Source organism: Labrus mixtus, chromosome 17 (genome assembly GCF_963584025.1).
Source record: "Labrus mixtus chromosome 17, fLabMix1.1, whole genome shotgun sequence".
NCBI lineage: Eukaryota > Metazoa > Chordata > Actinopteri > Labriformes > Labridae > Labrus > Labrus mixtus.
Genome location: NC_083628.1, coordinates 10,245,449 through 10,266,987, shown reverse-complemented (window position 1 = coordinate 10,266,987; position 21,539 = coordinate 10,245,449). Strand labels below are relative to the sequence as shown.

Sequence of the window (21,539 nt, the reverse complement as noted above, 5' to 3'; positions counted from 1 at the left end):
CACAGAAGTTCATAACATCCATTTAATAGCTTTTGGGAAATTTTAGTTTTTGGACCCAAGTGGAGTATTGACAATTAATATTGCCTTCTCTGGAGCCAAATCACTTGCAGAGGCCAAAGCTTGAACATTTTTTTCAACAAGTGGTTAGTGTCACAAACTTTTTCCTTCAATTCCTCCATTTTTGCCTTTATGATAGATTCTTCCTGTGCTGCCTCATCTTCTGGCATGCAGGCCATTAGGGTAGAAATCATTCAGCCCATCCCAGAATCATCAAAGCATTGAAAAACCAACAGAAACTAAAAAAAGGGGTAAAATATCAGATCCAGATTGTGGGACAACCCCTGCATTGCTCATGTTTCAATATCACCACTTCAGAAATGTAATGTGGGCATCTTTCTCTGAACTGAACAGAACCCATGGAGCCTCCATCTGGTCTGTCCCAACTTCTATCTTGGAGTCTGTGATTAGCATATCCTGCTGGCTGTTAATTATTACAGCCTGTATGTGATGTTTAATTTATGACATCAGCGTTCCAAAAAGTAACAACAAAAGTTTGGGACAGAGAACAGCAGAACCACCGTGAGCCAAGAAATGGGGCTGCAGGCCACATGTGAGACCACGGTGGTGTATTGGAGTTGTTGGTTGCCTGCGGAGTTGAGGGTACAGTCGACCCAGGGCAACCAGCAATCCAAGCCGTTTCTCAGCTGCTGACACTCAGTGGGGTTGTACCATTACATGCAAGAGATGCAAAACACTTACTGTACGTATAAGGTACAGATATTTTTAACAGCTGGCCACAATACAGAAACCATAACCTCTGTTGGTTTTATATCATGACCTCAGATATATTACAGTGTTGAAACTAAAGAACAAAGTGGACATTACAACTATGGTGTCATCCATCTGGTGTTTTGAGTCTTCAAGTTAATCCTTTTTGCAGTTGCCATCATGATATTTTTAGCCAGAAGTTTCCATAATTGGATGACAGAGTTACGCCTTTATCTTAGATGACAAGTCACAGTTAGATGGGCCCAAAATAATAAACTGATCAAACCTCGAATTTACCCTTTCAACAGAACCTTAAAGTGACATAATAAATACACTTTACCACATTTTTCTAACACTAACATGTGTCTCTCGTCTGTCTACAAACCCCCAAATTATGAGAAAATCCATTCTCTCTGTCTTTTGCCTCTTCAGAATATCTGTGCTCAAACAGGCTGTTTGGAGATTTCCCTTCGTGACATCACAAAGGGCAGTAACCCCTCCCCAAAGTGGTTACACTCTCACAGCTAGGTGTTTGTTCTGCCCTCTGAGTCTGCCTTCTCACCGTAAACAATAGGGCATGGTGCAAGACAACCAGAGCCACCGAAGCCATTCCAGAGAGGGGAGTGTTCATACACAGCTCATTTGCATTTAAAGCTATAGTCACAGAAACAGCCTGTTCTGAGCAGGGCTAAAATAGAGGGCTATATAGGCATGCTAAAATACGGGATCAGAGTGGGTTTTTGGCAAGAAAGTTCACAGACATGTTTTGGGGACCTTTAAATTACAAAATAAAAATTGTTTTTTATTGGAGAAGATAGAAAACTAGTGATTGAGACCATCATTTTAAAAGAAAAATGTCTACCAAGTTAACTGATAAGGATACTTTTTCATATGGTTACTCAGAATCTGACTTCAGTGGAGTCGCCCCCTGCTGGCAATTTAAAAGAAGGCCGTTTGTTGGTAAGTTGTTAGTTAAAACAATCTAATGTTTCACATTGGCTTCATATTTAAAATTAAGAGACCATGTCCACTTTCTATAGACATCCTACAGTATATGTGAAACCAGACTTATCAGACTGAAAATGACTAACATAACACTGCAACGAAAGTACATAATCAGTTCTACAAATATTCTTTATAGCCATTCTGCCACTCATCATTTAAACTCAGCTGACGTATCAGAATATAAAGTTTCTTTAACTGAAAGAAAGGTCAAAAGGGCTCATCCTTCTTTTACATCATCATCTTCTGTATGATCTTAACATATACATGATATCCTGATAGATGCTTAGCTTTATGCTGAATTCATAACATTACATTCACTAACATGAATGACCAACAATGGGTGTCCTCTACAGGTTGTCGTCCATGTTTGGGGAAAGATGCTGGTGTTTCTTTGAATTTAAAGGAGAAAACCTAGACAACAAAACCACATCTGTAAAGCAGATATTCTGCTGTTGTTTAAACAATCCTAATTGTTTCAACTAGTTCTTCGACACACAAAACCAGCAGCTGATTTTTGTTTGCTTTTTACTGGAGGAATTTTGTGGCTTAAGAGGTTTAAAATAAACTGAGAATTTAAAACATTTTACAGTGCCTTGAAGTAAGAAAGGCAACATTTTATCAATATGTGTCAAATACTTGCAGAGTTGCAAAATTCCAATACAAACTAACAACTAGATTATTAAACTAGATTAAAACTTAATTATTCCCAGTACAGATGGTAGAGGTGTTAAAGACAAAAAGCTAACATGTTACGTTTAGATACGATATTGGGATTTCAGTTAGAAAAAGGCTAAATCAGGGAAACTATACGAGTGGGAAGTTAACTACGTATTCCAGTTTACATCATTAATACAAGTCAGCTTTGACAATTAAGGTTTTTACTGATACCAGCATAAGATAAATAAGTAGTTTTATGAGCTGCACATCATTTAAAACTACTCCATAGGTTTCAAAGACTGACAACATGAAAGGTGAAAATGAGTATAATATGATCTTTAAGAAAACATCTTGCTCCTAATGACACTGGCCATGTACTTTTCTGACAACAACTGAATTAGCTGGTTTAGTAATCCTCATAGTCATTCCAATCAAGCTTGTAACCACTTAAGGAAATGATGAGTTATTAAAGATAAAAGTTGAGTCTTTATATCAATTGTTATGGTGAGGTGAAATACATAGAACTTTATTTTTTTTTTCTCGGGTGGTAATTGCCACTATTGATTTCTAATTTTCTGGAAAATTGTTGACATAAAAGAAGCATTTGTGGGCAAAAAAAACATGCATAACCACGATCACTATATCATGGAGTTTAATGACTTTAAGGTCAGTGTGTATCGAGCATATTGTAAAAAAATAGGAAGATATACAGTTAAGCAATGGAGGAGCATCTAATCCAATTGATTTTATTCCACAGAGATTACACCCTGACTGACTCAAGGGAGAGTTATTCCTCAGTGCACAAACATGCCGGCCACAGTACTCAGCCAAAGTGGGATTTGCACTCTGTTGATAACTGGCAGCTGTTGAGTTCATGACAACGTGTCAAGTGTGTGTGTATAGAGTGGAGATGTGTGTCTTTTAGAGTCTGACTGTGTTTGTAGTAACCTTTCTTTTATGATCAATCTAATGTACTACTCTCCTGTGAGCAGCTGTTGAACAATTTCACATGTGCACAAGTATTTTTCAGTCATGATAATATTTACATGAGCTCAGTTCCAACTAAAGGTCAATGGAAACTGTCTGCATCCTCAGCACTCATATCATCATCAAAACAAACCCCAAGAGCAGGGGGTGCACTGTGTTGGTATATTTTGACTGCAAAGTCGCTTTTATTCTCATAAAATGTACAAGCAACCATCAAAACTGTCCGAAAAACAAACAAACAGTTTAAGCATAATTACCATTTCCGCTCTCTCTTTATTTGATAATAAAGCAAATATTTTGATGCAGAAGATGCCGTCTAAATATACAGCAACACAAAGAAAAGCTTTCAATTTCAAGGCAATAATCTATGAAATTGTCTTTAAAATTCAGCTGAAGCATCAAGGTTTGCTTTGTCCGCCATCTTATCTCGGTTGTAGTGGAAAACAGAACCATCACATCTAAAATGACAAGTGTCTGGAAACTTAATTACACAAAAGGAGAAGAAAGCAGAGGGAGGATGCACACTTGTCGATTTCAGCTCATAAAAATAACATTCCAATGTAATGTTAAATCTTAGTAAACCAACTACAGTGTAAGGGTTGTTTTAATTCACAAGGTGGATCTAAAATATTGAGGCCTTCTAAAAGTAATTGCAAGATAATTTCCATAACATGTTGTAATATATTGGATGACTTAATTAGACAATAAAAACGAAAATAAAATATCTGTGAGGTAGTCCATCTCAATAAACACTATTTCAGATACTGTCAGGGCTGCCATGGGGGCTGTGCCTCAGTGGTAGAGTCAGTCATCTCTCAACAAGAAAGTTGGAAGGTTTGTAGACCCAACCATGAAATGACCGTAGGGTGACAGTGCACTGTAAACTGTCCTAATTTGGGAGTTTTAAGGGATATGAAGTCAGCAAAACATGAATGTTTTAGTCATTAGTTCAGTTATTGTGGGCATTTCGTACTTTGTTTCCAAAAAGTGCAAATCACTGTGGTGCTGTACTGCCACAGGGCGTAGTTCCAACTATGACTGGTGGCTTGTTCGGGAGGCAACAGGCCCCATAAAAGATGACCCTGACCTTGAGCTGTTTGGTTTGAATACAGGAACAATTGCTTCATCCTGCAAGAAGAGAATGTGGAGGCTTGTGAACTAATGATATATTGGGATGCCATGTTATGTAATGCCTCACAAGTTGAGAACTGTACTTTGTAATCAACACAGGCGTTTACAGGGAGCCACTGAAAAGAGGCCCTGGCAGAGGTTATATGTTTTAATTTTTTATTTGATAAGCAGCGTTCTGTCTTACAGCAAAAATATGTTGGCATCATTTTTGTGTGAAGACAGGTGTGAATTTATGTGTTTTGTTATTAAAATCATTCTAAGGGGAAGATGACTGTCTGCACAGAGGCATTTCCTTGTCTTGATTTTAAACAAATATGTTTTACATGTTTACCGTCATAGTTTGGGTTGTTACACTTCTAGTTTGCTGAAAGACATAATAGGATGTCTTTGGATTTGGAGATATGTGGCCCTAATCCAAGCAAATCCATATTCCCCATCCTAGGAGGACTATGAATTTGTATAACTAATGTCAAGACAGTATGTTAAATTGTTGTTGACATATTCCCTATTTAATGGAGAAGTGTGTATCTGTGTGTATCAGTGTGTTGCTGAATCACAGAAATAATCCAAAAGACGCATCTTCTCAGCACTCATAATGTATGTACCAAATTGAATGGAAATCCTTTTCAAAAGTTGCTGAGAGGTTTCAGTTTCAATCAAACTGGTGGATTCCCCAACGGACTAGTCCAGCCTTTCATAAAAGAGAACATGACTGGATAAAATAATCGAGCAGGAGGATGTCTAATGGAAAGTGAAGGAAAACTTCAGTGGTATCTAATGCAAACACAGACATTCAATATAGACCAGGTTCATCAGGCTGATAGCAGGTCAGCTGTAACTTTGATTTCAGGTATTTTAGTGTAGTTTTGAGCTCTGGGAGATAACATGGGTGCAAAGATTATATAACCTACAGGTGCCTGTTTTTGTTATTACAGTGGAATAGAATGGAAAACTGTCTGTAGAAATTAGAGTAATAAAATCTGGTCAACATTTTTCAAATTCTCTTGGGTCGCATTTGGGTTTCCCTAGCAGAACTATGCATATTTCCACTTTTAGAAAGTAGGAGCAAGATTTCATACACAGTTTAAAGCCTGCTGGAGTTACAAAAACAATGGCAATCCAATCATTTTCAATAGCTTTAAATATTTGGATCAAATTGAAGAAAACAGTATTGCAACTTTCAAATGATTTATTCATAAATATCCACATTCATACGCTTGCACCTGTATTTGAATAAACTCCAGTTCAAACCTCAATGGACATGGACTTGTAACTTGTTTACACAGTGTCACTCCTCAGACCTTTGTAATTATGTGACCAGCCGCCTTCAGCAGTAGGAGAAGAACATTACGAATGGGTCTTGTTAAAACACAAGGGTATGAACTGCCTTCCATAATTACAGTCACCACTACAAACAGTCGACAGGGTGGAGCTGGACTCCCAGCGGTGGGGAAGGAGACATGGTTAGTTAATTCTGTAGATGGTAGGCGACAACTTTGGCACTTTTATTCTCGCTGCTATGGTCGACAGATTTCTTTTAATGGTTTTTCACCGTCTTCATTGGAGAGGGGGATGGGGTATAAATCTAAATCTCAACACAAAGTTTTTTATCCAGCAGTTCATTTTTTTTAAAAATAATATACTACATTGGATGGTTGGTACAGTACTATTGTTTCTAATTAAGGGGAATCTTTGCAAGATTTATTCAATTTACATAGTTTCAATAAATGGTGCGTTCTATATCTGTATAAATAGTTCAAGATAACCCGCAACTAATTAACATCTACATCAAAGTTAGTGCAATGACTCAAAGAGTAATTTGTTGAAGTGTTCCCTTCACTCTTCCAAAGAAAACATGTGTGGACTTGTTCATTTCTTTCATTATCTTCTTGCGTTGGCAACAGTATAACTTTTCTTGTTCTTCAGAACTCCATGTCATGTGTCATTGTGTGATTAAACAGTTTGTTTTCCTTAACCACAATAAGGTTCTTGATTCTGAGTTAAGTTTTAAAACCAAAACACAATATTCTTTTTAGTGAAAACATCAACTTGGTAAAAGTATTATTTGCCACAGTTTTACCAATATGTTCCTTAAAGTTGGGTTTATATTTTTTCTTCCTATTGAGAAGTACCTGGCCAATTAGCATCAGAAGCTAACACTCCAACAGCACAAGCCAATGATCTTCATTTCCTGGATAGCATAGGTTGGATCAAGCCCAATGTTTGTGAACAGGGAGAGAGCTGCAGCCCTATTGAAATCAGGGATCAGAGAGAACTGAACCCATTGCTTTCTAACAAAATCATGTTTGAATCTTAGGAACCCATCGAGAATCTCAGCAACAGCTCACTGTTTGACTGTGTACTTCCTGTTTCACACTACATATCTATAAACAACACACAAAACAATGTCATACATGCTTGGTTGTTGTATTGTGTTTAGCTTTAGTTAATACTCAGTGATTGATTCATGCCTGGTTTCATATTTTTGGCCAGCGTCTTTACACAAGATGAAGTCAGTGCTTGCAGATCTTTTCCAATACAACATGTTGAAGAATAGATGAGCTGCAGGTGGGAGCATGAGCAGACAGGTGAGACTGACTCATCAGACATCAGTCTTTTTTTTTGTCATCATCCCAGGTGTCTATGTTCTGTTAAGGCTTTTCTTTCCACGGTAGACTTAACAGTCAAGTGCTCTAAAATTACTCCTCAGTGTGTTTAAGGAGGTTTGCCACGATAAAATCTGGCACAGGATGGAGTCAGATTGTTGCATGGAAAATATTATGTCCTGCCATGGTGCATCATGCCAAACAGGCTTGAACAATGACTAACAACACAAGTTAGCATCAGACAGGCAAGGCAGCGGGTTCATTTTCTGTCAAACATGTTTTTTCCCCCCAGATTACAATCAATACTAAAACATTGTTGTATTTAAACGACGGCTGGTTCAGCAAAATACTGATAATCTAATAAAGAATAGAGTAATACCAAAAGTTGAAAGTAGAGCATCTGCAGGTCAACCTAGACACGTTGCACATTTGTTTTTCAGATGGCTGTCGACCCTTAATTTGCAGTTTTAACAATATGGAACAGGTATCTGACCACAGAGCATATAAATAATGGACATAATCTCTATGACATAAACACCTTTCTTTGTATCTTGCCATTTTGGCCATTGCTTATTGGATTTTTTGGAGCAAGGGTCTATATTTAGACAAAAGAGTGGAGCCAGCTGACAGCAAGTAACCAACACAGTATATGTTGACAAGATGTAAAAAAAAAAAAAAAAAAAAAAAAAAAAGACTTGGGGTTGATTGTGTTAGTCAGACTTTTAAAAAAACATGTTACCATGTAATATGTAAAACATATGTCAAAATTTCTCGACGTGGGACCAACAAATCTAGATAATGGGGTTGGGAATTTGCTTTACTTTTTCATGCATACACCTCAATAGGTCCCAGACTAGCCGAGGCGTTCTGCCCATGCTCCACAGCACCGCACTTTGACAAAAGAAGTTGAACAACAGAAATGCATAGAAGAAAGCCGTAAAGAAAGAGGTACCAACATAGGGCATGCAAGAGGGAGAATTGTACAACATGTACAGAGCTCTGAAGGTCGAATAGTAAGTATCTGAGAGCGGAGTCAGACATACTTCTGTCGATTCTTCCATCAAATCAATTCTCCCCAAGAGCTCATATTGGACAAGGACAGTAGTCAATTAAAAGGCTTAATGGAGCTTTAATCGCAGCTTGGCTTACAGTTAACTGTGCATGTAAATGTAATTACATTCATTGACTGGCACTTGAGCTACATAACAATCCTGTTTCCTGTAGAATCAGGAATCAACTATAGACACATATTTTAAGTTAAACAAAGCGAAGAGAGCTTGACCATTTCTCCGGTTAGAGAGCTAGCATCATGTTAACTCACACCAGGTGTCCTAAAAAACACAGGTCTACCTATCATTACGGCCCATGACTTCTCTGGGGGAGAGGCCAGGAACAATCCTGACACCCATGCAGGTGCAGTCAAAAACGTATGTTTGACACACACTTAACAAGCTAACAGGCAAGGTGCAGTGAGCACAGACTCAAATAACTGCTTAGTAATCTACAGTTTATATAAAATACAATAGAAGTAGAATTTCACTCACCGAAGCTGGAGCCCATACTTCTTGAACTGTCTGAAATCAAGCAAACAACAATCAAGATTATTTCTCAGAAGTTAACATTCAAATGAAAATCAAAAGGAAGCAACAACTCGAGCATGGCTGAGAGGTCAGGTTCAGAGACTGAATAAGCTAAGGTCATACATAACGGATCGCTTGCTTCGCCTGCCACCACCTTTCACACACAGAGCCCAGCAATGGGTTGCATCAACTGTGTGTAAATTCAAACGTAGCCAACTTTTAAAGTAATCTCTAATTTAGGACGAGGGTTTGCGCACCACTTACTTTTAAGGTGTTGCTGCAGCTCAGATAGTTCTTACATTGACAAGTTACAGTTTAAATCTTACACCTAGCGCCTACTAGGTGAGAAGTCCTCTGTGAAATACAGTTGGTCATGGTGTATTGTTTTGAAATGTTGGATAAGTTGGAGGATGAGGAGGAGACGAGGGTTTTACTGGCTGTTTGGTGTCGGCAGTGCGTCCCTGTGACAAATGACATCCCTCAGAAATGTATGACGACTGTTTTGTCCTTCTGCTTTTGTTTTCCATGAGCAGAGATAATTCAATATGTCCAACAATATGGTACTGTTAAATTGCCTTCTGTTATAGTTGATGATTTCATCACTCATATGTCGCTGTTATTTCACACTAGCTGTAAATTAAGAGGTTGGGCTTTAGTTAGAAAATAATCATGGTGCTTTGTCGTTCGTTTAATCATTTTTAGTCGCCTTTTGTGGATTAAAGGAAGTTTCCAGTAGTTATTTTAAGGTGTTTGTCCGTTTAAAAACATTCAGGCACGAGAGGCATCACCGAAACAAACACTGCATTAGGAAAAGTACTTTTCACTGATTGGTCATGTGACATTACAACGTCATTCTTGCGATAATATTTTGGTTAGTTTAGAAGTTAGGCTCTACTATTTAAGATCAATTACGTTCCCATGATGTAACCAAACAATAACACAACTTCAGTTACAAACTAACTAGTTTAAGCAAAGGTTTCAGTTTGAACATTACACCCTAACATAAAACAGAACTTATACATAGCCTGGCTTCAAGTCTTTTCTGAGTTTAAATGGGTATGTTTAATAAAACGTATTCTATCATACAGTCATAATAAATAAATAAATAGAGACATGCGCTGAGGGGACATAAACCTGTCATTACAGGATGTAAACATGTTCACTGTAAAGTTTGGCTATCAGCTACTGGCAAAGGACTTTTGGCAAGTCTTGTTGGCTTCATATTTTAGTGCCGGAGGTTGCTGATTGTGTCTGACTGACACTGCCTTTTGTTTATCTTTTTTTTTTTTAATAGATGACGGGATCTCATGGGTTTCCCCCTCTTTGATATAGCACTCCCCTCTTTTCAGGACTCATTCTGTGCCAGAAAGTAACACAGAGATTGAAAACATGCAAGCACATAATGTGAAAATGTACAACAACAACTACATACTCCTTTTGTAACTCCCATTTTCTTGATCTGCAGAAAATCTAACATTACATACAAATCTCAAATGAAGCTAGCTGTTTTGTTCCAGAATCCACAATTGATCTGGTTTTATGTGAAACTACATAATCCCTTATCTCTATCACAACACTGGAGAGCCATGTTTTGATATAGAGTCTGGGGAAAATGGTTGGGTTTTGGGGAAATGATTAAAAAGACCTTAGAGGCAGGCTTAAATATGTGTAACTGAACATGTACAAAGCTTGAGTTCTTGACTACTGAAGTGCTTTGGTTCATAGAGAACCTGAGAAAGAAGATGCAGGCATCCTCTATGCAAACCCTTCTTTACAGCCTTGCCCATTAATATGTCCTTCTAATATCCTCTGAATGGCTTAAGATGATACTATTGAATGTGTATTTTTAAAATCAATTGTGCAACAATTTAAACGCAGGCAAGTACAAACATTTAACAGACAATATGTTATATAAGTTTAAAGTGTTCAATGTGTCCGGTCTTTGATTGGGTCTGCCCTTTGGTGGCAACATAACTGGTGGCTTTTCTGGATTGGGTTGCCCCAGATTTTTGATCAGGTGGCATTTACATTCTTTTATGGGGAGCCAGGTTTTGAACCAGTGGTTTAAGAAATCAGTTGTAATGAACCAAGAGGTTAAAGGTCTATAAGCTCATTTTTTAGCCAACTGCACATGAATCCTGTTGACTGGGGCATTTTGAGCCTTGGTAAAAGCAAATGGTAGTACCACATGAAAAATCTTTATATTAATAAATGGTATTGCAACTTGAAAAGTATTTATAAGAATACATTTGTGATTTAAGTATGTCTATGTTGTCCTATCTGTATGTGGCTGAGGGGGAATCAGGGGAATGTAAACTGGACATACAATGTTCCAATTGATTCAGTTAGCTAGCTAGCCGTAAGCTGCATTTCAAGAGAAACAGGCATCATTCAAATATGCTGAATCAGCTACTACTCATCCTAGTTTGAATCAAACCCACTGATGTAGAGATAACTGTAAATGGATTATTTTGATACTGATAAGAAAAAATGATGCGTGTAATCTCAGGGGAGTTGAGGTTGTGTTCTAATAATAACCAAGTTGATTAATAGATGATTATTCACTATTTTGATATATCCTTTATCACTTTCAAACCCTACTCTAGACCATATAGTATCACCTCTTTGTGTTTAGGTTTGACTGAGTTATAACCCGAGAAGAAGTACAAGTTACGATACGATTTACTCAGGTTAATCTGTTTTGAGAAATGTTAGGTGCTTCTCATTTAACTTGAAACAGCTCATGTAGCTGCCCAAAATAACCAGTTTACACTGTTAAAAAAAAACCTTTAATCAAGTGTCCGGCCTGATGTAGTCATCCCATATGGGTCTTGTATGAGTAAGTTAAAGTTAGTTTTGTCAGTTGGTTCATTTAGCTAACTTTAGCTTTTTAAAACTCTTACATTATTGGGCATAAATATTTATCAAGAGATACTCGTTACATGACAAATAGTGTCTTTAATGCAAATGGTTTTCATTAAGAAATGTGACACTCTCAACTCAGTACACAATTGTATTTTATCCAGGTTAAAACTGCACTTGCGTACAGCTGTTACAATGGCCTCCTGGTGTGTTAATGCTTGAGTTAACTGTCAAGCAAGATTTTTAAATTCTCAGCTGGCTTCAGTAAAAGTCTCATCATGTGAAGGTGTTTCTTTAACAGAGGAGGACGTTAAGAAAGGTGGATTTAATTAGGTTCTCTGAGGCTTTTATATCCAGCCCGACACCTAAACGTCGACAAAAGTAAACGTCGAAAACAGGACAAAGACATGGGGCACTGAAGAAATGGCTCTGGACAGAAAAACTTGAGTCATAATTGACTTCTCTGCTTCAGACTTTTTGTACCTTTGGAACTACACGTGTGAGAGTTATTCAATCTGAAAGTCCTCAGATGAAACGCAGCAGTCCAGTTTAAAATAAATCACCATGTTTGGGGTTAGGAGACAGTTTATTGGAGCAAGTGGAGGGCTTGTTCAGGAGTAGTTTGAGATTAGTGTGGTGTAGGTATAAAACCACCCAAAGTACAGGGCTCAGGCCATAATTTCAACCATATATCTGACCACGTAACCATTATATGGCTAAGTGGTCAGTCCAGAAGGGCTAGCTTGTACTTGATGTAAATATCCTCCACCCTTTTCATGTAATACAATTGAATCGAAACGCCTTCCAACACAAGAAAGTACAAACTTTAGTAGTATGGGTCACTTGAGGTGAAACTGCTGTCACAGCCGAAGGCAAAAGTTTCACATGATTAGACTTGGTTCAAGAGAACTAATAGTTATGGTCTGTACACCGATGGCATCTGAACTGCACATGTGAGTTTCTCTGTTTGCTGAAAGTGTCATTTTACAGAGGATCAGTCTTCTTTATCGTAATATATTTTGAGCATCCCAACAGCGAGACATTAAAGCTGTTCCTTTTGTTGGTGTTATTTATTTGGCAGAACAAAAACATAAAACGGTAACTTGCATTTATTTATTTTTTTTTTAGACTCGGCTCAATTTGCGATGACCATTTAGCGTCCGCGTTCGAACTGGTCTTTCCCACTCCTCACAATGTGACGCAGTGTCAGATGTGTCCACAACCACCATGATGTTTGTTTACTGTGCTATAACTTTTACTGGGCAGTTAAAAGAAGTCTCCCCCCAAACTGGAGTAGTCATGTGATAGCTTATAAAAAACAGCTGCCATTTTTGGCTGTTCTTGAGACAACGCTGCATGAGTTTGGGCTTGAAACTCACTAATGCTCTTAAAACAAAAAAAATGTTCTTCATTATAGATGGATTTTTAACAGTTTCAATACTTAATGTGGAACGTTTTTTGTCACAGTTATCACACTTGTAACGGTATCGATGTAGGTGTACAGCGTCGTTTTTTTACTTCCAGAAAGGTCTACCTTAATTGTTTTTAATTTCACTCTAAGGTCATAATAACACTAAATTAAGGTCTACAATTAATGCATTAATCTGTAGTCACAGTGACGGAAACGTGACATTTGTAAAGGAATAGAACCCCCCCTGCACAAAATCAATTTAAGAGTTTAAGCCAGATTTTTTTTTATACATGACCACAATATGACAGCTTAGAAAATCCTCCCCATTTTGATTGGCCGTATGCAAAGAGTAGAGCATATAGATAGGCTGAACTAAGAAGTGCACAGTTTGAAATGATTAAAAACCAACACTTGAGAAGCAGTTTTGGGTGCTTATTTGGATCGGTTCCTATCTCAGTATATTTTAAATAGCCCAAGTTAACTTAAAGAACAAAAGTCAATGTTATTAAATAATAATAAAAAAACGCCTTTCCAGCAGAAATGTTGACATAAAGAGTATCTTAACACAGTCAATGAACATTTTCAACAGGATACTAGCAAAACAAATGATAGGCTATAGAAGTAGGCTACTGGCAGAAGTAGGGACCACCTGTTGAGTCGTCATGACTGTCAGACCCGTCTCGGAGGATCGCGACCTCTCACGACAATGTCTTGCATTATGAAAAACCATACATTTCTCCTGATCTCTCTCTGAAATCGTTTGCTTTTCCCGCTCTGTCCCTCTCCTCCTCTCCTCAGACAGCAGACTCCATGTAAAACAATCCCGAACGCAAGAATTGTAGGCGTGAAACTTTCCCCTCAAACTTTTCCTCCCACCCGCGGCCAATAACAGGGCCGCCTCTTATGAATGGACTCCTCTGATTTGCCTGAGTCTCCTGTCCACGGAGTGACTGACAGCCTGAAGTGGTGGTGGTGGTGGGGGGGGGGGGGAGACTTGCTTTTTTTATATGTTGCCCCGTTGGACTTGAAGGGGCTGTACGTGACGACTGAAAGAGGGGGAAACACCGCGGTGCAGGACAGTTGAGAAGCGCAGAGAGGAGAGGAGCTGTGCGGGAGAGAGACGGGTGCACATCCGTCAGACTAGCCGGAGGAAAGCGCACCAACAAACCCCCTATGGCTGCTTGAGAAATACCGCTACACCCCCCCTCCCCCTTTTTTCTCTTTCTCTGGGACTTTTGGCTTTTAGTTTTTTTTTTATCCTGACCAGAAGTTTCTTTAGACAGGTCTTATTAGTTGCTCCAAGTTGAAGAAGTGAATCCACTTGCCGTGGACGTCTCTGGCGGTCATGGATACCCTTATAAGATGGAAAGTTAAACGGAGGATAAGGGACGCCCAAATCACTTTAGCGGTGATTCTGCTTTTTGTCACATCGCAAGCAAGTTCAGGTAAGATGCAGCTGGGAGAGTTTTTTTTTTTTTTTTTAGTTTTTTTTTAGTTTAGAGCTGCTCTGCACTGAAAGTTTCTCCCCTTGGTTACTGTGATGTCTGCTCCTCCGCCTCCTCCTAAACTCATCTTTGTGCCTTTAGTGGTGCCCTAATGTATTCAGCCTGGTGTAGCCGAAACTGTGGGACTTTGTCAAAGCATCAAAAGACTGCAAGTTTTGAGGAGAGAGGCTTTTCTTTTAAGAAAAGCCGGAACTGCTCAGTTTTCCTGGATTTGGAAAAAAAAAACTGGTCTGCAGTGACATTGTGCAAAAGTTGTGGCACTTTTGAAACATTTAATAACTGACAAACATGGATGGAGGCCTGAATTTACATACTAATGCTTATTGTGGCTAAATAAATATGCACAAGATGATAAAAAAAATACACTCTGCAAAGTGTAAAAACAAAAATTCATAGCCAGATGTTTCTTTTCATTTTGCAGAGTTATTACAATGTTCTAATAGTAACTTTTCTAAAAGGTGCAGATAGTTGAAGTCAGTTTATTAAGGCTTTTTCCACAGCACTTTTTTTTAAAACATTTTTTTTTAACTGATGAGAGGGATGAGCATAATTCTCATCAGAGGGAGGGGCTGTAGCTGCTCTGAAGTGGCAGGGTGGAGCCGCCTAAAGGACTCCAACATCAGGACTCACTGCTTTCAAGCAAGGAGCCCTTTGCCATAACTCCAAACGCCAAATATTTCCCTATTTTTACTCGACAAGTTCTTCTCATGCTGGCATGTGACAGTTATACAACTCCAAATGTGCACATATGAATGGAGTTTGGTATGTCAGTTAAACCCAGTCAACATACAGGAAAACATGACTTATTTAATCATTAGACGAGCTGTGTGGCACCGTTGTGCCCCCTGGGTGCTCAGAGGTCATGTAGAGCTGTAGAAGTGGGGCTGGGGTCCGACTGCCTACAAGTATTATTAGCACCTTAAGGCAGCCTGGCATGGTTGGTGGTCTGCAGTGACACTCTGACACAGGACTTTGAGGTGAACAGGTGGCTTCTCCTGTCTGCTTCATGGACAGTCAGAAGGTGATCTAGATTATGCTGATGGCGTGAATGTGACCGAGCCAGATGCTTGATTTAAAACAGAAAAATGTGCAGTCGATGTGTTTTTTTTTTTTTTACAAGCTCACTGCAGAGGCAATACTGTTCAACATATAAAGGAAGCACTGCAGCCTGTTGTTTTCTGCGTTGCCTATAAACACTGGTTTGCTTAACAGTTTTATCAGGACCTGTATGATGGAAAGGGAGCTGGACTTCAGTTCTGCATGCTTATGACGCTGAAGGCTGGTTGTAATCAGCTCTTAATAAAACAGAGAAAAAGCAGAGTCTTTTACACGAGCGCCCAAGGTGTCAGTTCAAATCCTGACACTTGACTCTTGACAAAAGCCAAACGGGAAATACTTCATGATTAAGTGCTAGCAACAAGCCAATTACATGCAAGTTTGTGTAAACTAATTATCTTGTTCTTGAAGTGTAAGATGTTGCTCCTATGAGCTTCTTTAAGCAGTGAATGTGGTAAAGTGTTGATTTAATTGAGTTTTTTCATTAATATTCATTGGAATGTTTGATTATGGTAGAATATTAAAATATTCTGTATCTTTCTCTTAACTTTATAGAAAAACGTTGTAGTTCCAGATATTTAGGCAGTTTGACAGCAGTAAAAGGATCATCTTGACCCAAACCAGATGACCTCTTAGCCTCAGGGAGGAGCTGGATGTAGGCCAATATTCACCTGAGAACTTGCATGGGCCTGCCCACTGCTTCTCTGGGACATGCCAACTTAATGCTCAATATGCCTGCATGAAAATGCAAGCTTTAGAATTATTTTGAGTAAAATGTTAATTCCTCCAAAATCCTCAGTTTATTTTGTTTCCATTCTGTACTTGTGAAAAATTGATATGACACACGTTTATACTTCATATTAAAATAGCCAAATGCTATATTACATTGTCTGACTTTTATATCACACTGAAATTGAAATAAAAAGTGGTGTGATAACTGTAATAAAAAACTGCATGTAAAAGCAGTCAGTTTCAATCATTGAATGTATGGGTTGTAGCAAGATTGGAGGTATTATGAATAGTATGCTAATGAGGCAAAATCTGCAACAGCCCCCGCTGAACTTGTTGCAATAACTGACTACAAATATGGCTGCCCATATAATTATTCTTTAAGCTGTAAATAGAAATTGACCTTTTTATTGGGCACAGAATTAGCACAATAGGTATGTTTAGGACCCTCTTGATCAAATATCTTTGAATATGTAAAATGAATATACATTGTAGAGTAGACAGTCAGATCAGCTGTGATACTCTGCTACTGTACATGTGCTGCAGACAGTGCTGAGAGTCATGCAAACCTTGGAGCACCCTCTGCTGGAAAAACTATGTGATGACAACATTTTATTGATCAGCCAATCTATAGTCTTAAGTATTACATGTTGGTTTTTTTTATAGGAAATTATTTAAATTTAGCCAAAATGGCATCATCCGTGAAAATGCCCATATTAGTCCGATACCGGCTGACAAATTTAGCTTGCTAATTTGTCCATTGTGCTAACCAGCTAGCTAACTTTAGTCTGTTTGCTTTGGCTTGACACGAAGTTGATACGGCGAGAGTGAAAAAACAGTAAAATGGCAGTCTCTAAACCAAACTGTTTTCATGAAAATATTAATAATTTATCAAACACGTTTTTGGTGCTAACTAGGGAGGATGATGTTGTTTTATTGTTTAGTTCTCCAGTCGAGCACATCCTTACTTGTTAGCTTGCTAAACAGCTAACATGTCAGCCTGAAATACCATTTTTATAATGACATGGAATATAATTAAACTATTAGTATTCTGAGCAAATATGTCTAGGGCATTGCTGCATATTTTTCAAAGTCTATACATTTGATTCTTTTTCCTTCACACTATAGAAACTATAAGAAGTCATGACAAACGCCTTGGGTCATGTCGGATCAGCACACTGTGTGTAAGTCAAGCTTTATTAGACAGACTGAGTGAAGTCATTTGCCATGGTTCTTAAGGGAGGTCATATTGCCCTGGCATTAATGAGGGAAGTATACTTTAAACTCATGGTAACAACAGAAGGCTTATAAGACACGGAGGTTAAGAATGAGAAGAGGGGTCAGTGGTCAAGGGTGAAGGTCGGGACTTTGGGATTGCCGCTGCTATTAGGTTTACAGTTTCACTGCCTGAAGAAAGGAATTCTTGCTGTTTCACTCCTCCTTGTTTCATTCAAACTCCCACTGACTCCTGGAGGTTAAGGAGTTAAAAAAGGTGTGTATTTTTTATATAATGCATCAGCATTTTAGGAGAATTGAGTTCAATATTTGACACATTTTGCACTCATTTCTCCTTTGCATTCTCTTACAATTAATAGCTTTAGATGCAGAATTTAAAAAAAAAAAAAAAACACAAGAAGATTTTTTAATTTGAGAGTCTTGCTAGTTGTATTTATAGACGTGTGACTCAATTATATGAGTCTAATTGTAACTTAACACCCATCTACCCCTAATGGTTCCTCTTGAGATTCTGCTGAGTTGCTTTTTCTACTGAATTTTCTCAATCAGTGGAATCTTTTCACAGGTCTAAGAATATCTGTTTTGACTCTTATCACTGTGGTTTGTTATCATTAATCAACCAGAAGTTTTAAGATGGTCTAAGTCGGTTACAAACATCCACACAGGACCAGAACCTACTTTGGCGGAGTACTTAATAGGTCATCAGAAATACTGAAATAACATTCTTTGGATACCTTTTAAAAAGAAAACAGGGACAGATTTTGGCCAAAGAAGCAAAAGAAGACAATGTTAAAAGGACCTGCGGATATGCTAAGGTATTAGAAAACAATGTCATGATACGGGAATTAGGCCATATTTAAGGGTATGATATTTGTTTTATCCTCATGTACATTTTAAGGGGATAAACAGAAGAAGGCCTTTGCTGTTTTACTGAGGACCTTCACATCTGGAATCGATAAGTTCCATTGTGCTGTCTGCTAGGGCCTCCAAAAAGCCAGAAAAAATGTCTTCCAGATGTTTTCTTCCCATTCGTGGTGGAACAGGGGACCATAAAAAAAAAAAGAACTATTGCATTTTTTAAAAGAAAATACACCATTCTGCGCTGGTTTTTTAGAGAAGACTCCTACATCGGATAACATCTGCAGCCGTAAAGCTGAGTTTGTTCAAACAATAGCAGTGTTTCAGCTAGGTTTGCACATAGCCTACACATCCAGGGTCATTAAAAGGTTCTTTTTGTTTAAGCAAGCCAACTTTATGACAGGGTTAAAGGTCGGATACAGCTGGTCGGCAGCTGTTTTTTTATTCACAACCTCTTTATATCTGGACAACAACGCCTCTAAAGGAATTCATATTGAACATTTTGAATTTGAAAAACGTCTAAAGTCAGGTTTTGTGAATCTGATTGAAACCAGTGTTAGCATTGAAATGCAATGAAACAAGGGCTTATGTCAATATCACCATAAAGCATAAAAAAAACCCTCTTTAGCAGCCTTAAGTTTGCAATTTTGGCCGTATTTTTTCACCTAAGCTTATACTCAAAAACAAAATTAAAGATCATGTTGTATTAAAGAATGCTCAAAACTACACAGTGAGACTACAAAAGTATCAGGAAACATTTTACTTGATTAATAATTTAACTAAGAAGTCGGTTCATTTCGGCATCTGGTTCCACACGATCACACTCATTTTTGAAGCAGCCGTCTCCCCCTGCTGGCCATTATAAATAATGCAGTTTTAGGACACTTTCATGTAGAGTCTATGTAATAAATACCCATTCATATGACTGAAAAAAAGGGCAAAGTTTCATACTTTTCAATTTGGCCTGTTAGTTCAAACACAGCTTGTTCAAATAAAAAATAAAACAAGACACAGTGACATCACATGCTCCAATTAGAAATTGACTTTATGTCAGACATGTAACAAGGTTTTTGCAGGGTTCTGAGTGGGTTGTTTCTCACTCACCTATAAGTGACAATCCTGAGGTCATGTCCAACTCAATCAGATAAGTGGCGGTGAGAAAAAATGGCTTCTTGTGTGTGCCCATTGCTGTGGCGCAGAGGAAAGAATCTGAGTTAGTTGGACTGTGGAGAGAGGCAGTGACCCTGCAAGTGCATGTGCCACTTCGGCCCTGTAAATGCAGGCTTTGTGGAAAGGAGTCTGTAAATCAGCTCTAATGCCCTGATAACAACATGGAAGATAAAACAAAATATGCAGGACAAGTTTTTGACCCGTGTTAGGGTTTAGTAGAGCCTTTGTGCAGCACAATTAGGGCTTTATTTGCCATATTCAAAGCAGTATATTGTCTATTTCCAGACTAATCAAGGGTCAAATAATTGGTGCTGCTTAAATTATGCTCTGTACTAATTACACAGCATGCTTGACTCGAAGCCAAACGGTTGCCTTTAAAGTTAGAAGCAAGTTTTTGCTAAAAGCAAACAGACAAAGATCAGTCATTTCTCAAGCAGAGAACACACAGAAGGGTCTGAATGTGCTCTGAATGTGCTCCCCTAAAAGACAAAAGGAACACAATAGAGGCATTGAATGAAGCAATGTAAACACAGACACATCAGTGATGTCAAAATTGATGCAGCTCACGCTCTGTTATTTGAATCTAACAGTATGCTTTCTGCAGCATGTAGTGCACGGCAGAGTGAAACAGTTAAGTCTGGTCCAGGCTCACAAGCCGAGAATTCACTTCAGCTGGGAAACAGTGCTTTTCTCTGTAATGGGGTATTATAATCATTGAGCATGGAAAGCAATGTATGACTCATCCTTTCCAACCCCATTCCCCCTTCCCCTGCCAGAGCTTAGCCACAGCCTGGGCAGGAGAAAACTGAGTGTAAGCATTTCTTCCCTACGAGGGGGAAATACAATGGGTTCTGGTCAATGCAGAAACTTCATAGTCGTCTGATGATTTCTATTTTTACTTTAATATGTGATTTAATTAGAGAGAGCTGGAATGGAAAGGCGGCATCAAATTAAGAAAAGTCTTTGCTTATTAAGCAGTGTTATGTAATTAAGCCTTAGGCTTTATTAGTTTGGTTTTGTTGCAACAAGGGACCCAGCTAGAGTTTGACCGCAAACACTAGTCTGTGCTAAAGCAAGCTGAAGGAGAGGAGCTATGAAAACTTTTCATACCAGCAGAGATACATGTTTAAATAACACGGTCACCTGTATGATATACAGTATATATGGTTAATATTTTCAACCATAACTTAATGTTCTCAGACTTGTAATGCCATATGGGTTTTGTACTAATATGAGAAATAGTTTCAATTTAGATTGTTATCATGTTTGCTAAAACCACACTGAACTTACCACTTAAATGTTTACGGAGAATGGAATTTTAATTATGACAAACCTTTATAATGGTTACATTTATGCACTCACAGGATTAGCTTAAGTTAAGTGAAAGGCTGTTGTTGTTGTTGGTTTCATATTGAGTGTGAAAAGCAGTGAATTGAAGCGCAAACACAACAAGTTAACTGTACTAGCATGAAAGCTAATTCATGCTCTCTGGCTAACCTTAGCCAAAATGCTATTGTTGCAAAAAGAAAATCTAGACAGACAGTAATCTTTTTTTGTTGTTGTATGAAACGATATTTGTAAAACTAAGTCAACATGAAATAATTCTGTTGAAACATACTTACAGTGTTAGTAGTGATGTCAAGTGTGGGATGTAGCAGCAATGGGAGGGATACATTATTAGGGCTTTATTTAGCAACATCTGGAGAAAAGACAAAGTAGCAAATATTTAAAACTCTTAAGAAACAGAGTAAGAAACATAAGAAAATAAATCTGGGCCTGTTACTTAGATCGAGGGTCACAAACAAACATGCAGCTCAGTTTTTTCTGACCAAATCAGCACAAATGTTAAAGAGGGCTTTTTAAACCCTTGGGCTGGCCCATTTAAATACAAGAGGGGGAAGTTGGCTAATTTCATTAAAATTAAAACGTAAAAATTAAACCCATCATAAAATATAGCTTTCCACAAATAAAACTACCA

The 21,539-nt window shown here is 38.1% G+C and overlaps 1 protein-coding gene across 4 annotated transcripts in view; it reads left to right on the top strand.

Annotated features, from left to right (window-relative positions):
* Nucleotides 1-14,042: 14,042 nt before the first annotated feature.
* col5a1 (procollagen, type V, alpha 1) overlaps nt 14,043-21,539 on the top strand; it is a 78,675-nt gene continuing 71,178 nt past the window's right edge. For 3 of the 4 annotated variants that reach the window (XM_061060794.1, XM_061060793.1, XM_061060791.1), the window contains exon 1: nt 14,044-14,452. In XM_061060794.1, the coding sequence (XP_060916777.1) occupies nt 14,353-14,452 (100 nt within the window). In that variant the 5' untranslated portion in view covers nt 14,044-14,352. Of the gene's footprint in view, nt 14,453-21,539 lie in introns of all 4 variants that reach the window. The other variant, XM_061060792.1, reaches the window with a different exon arrangement.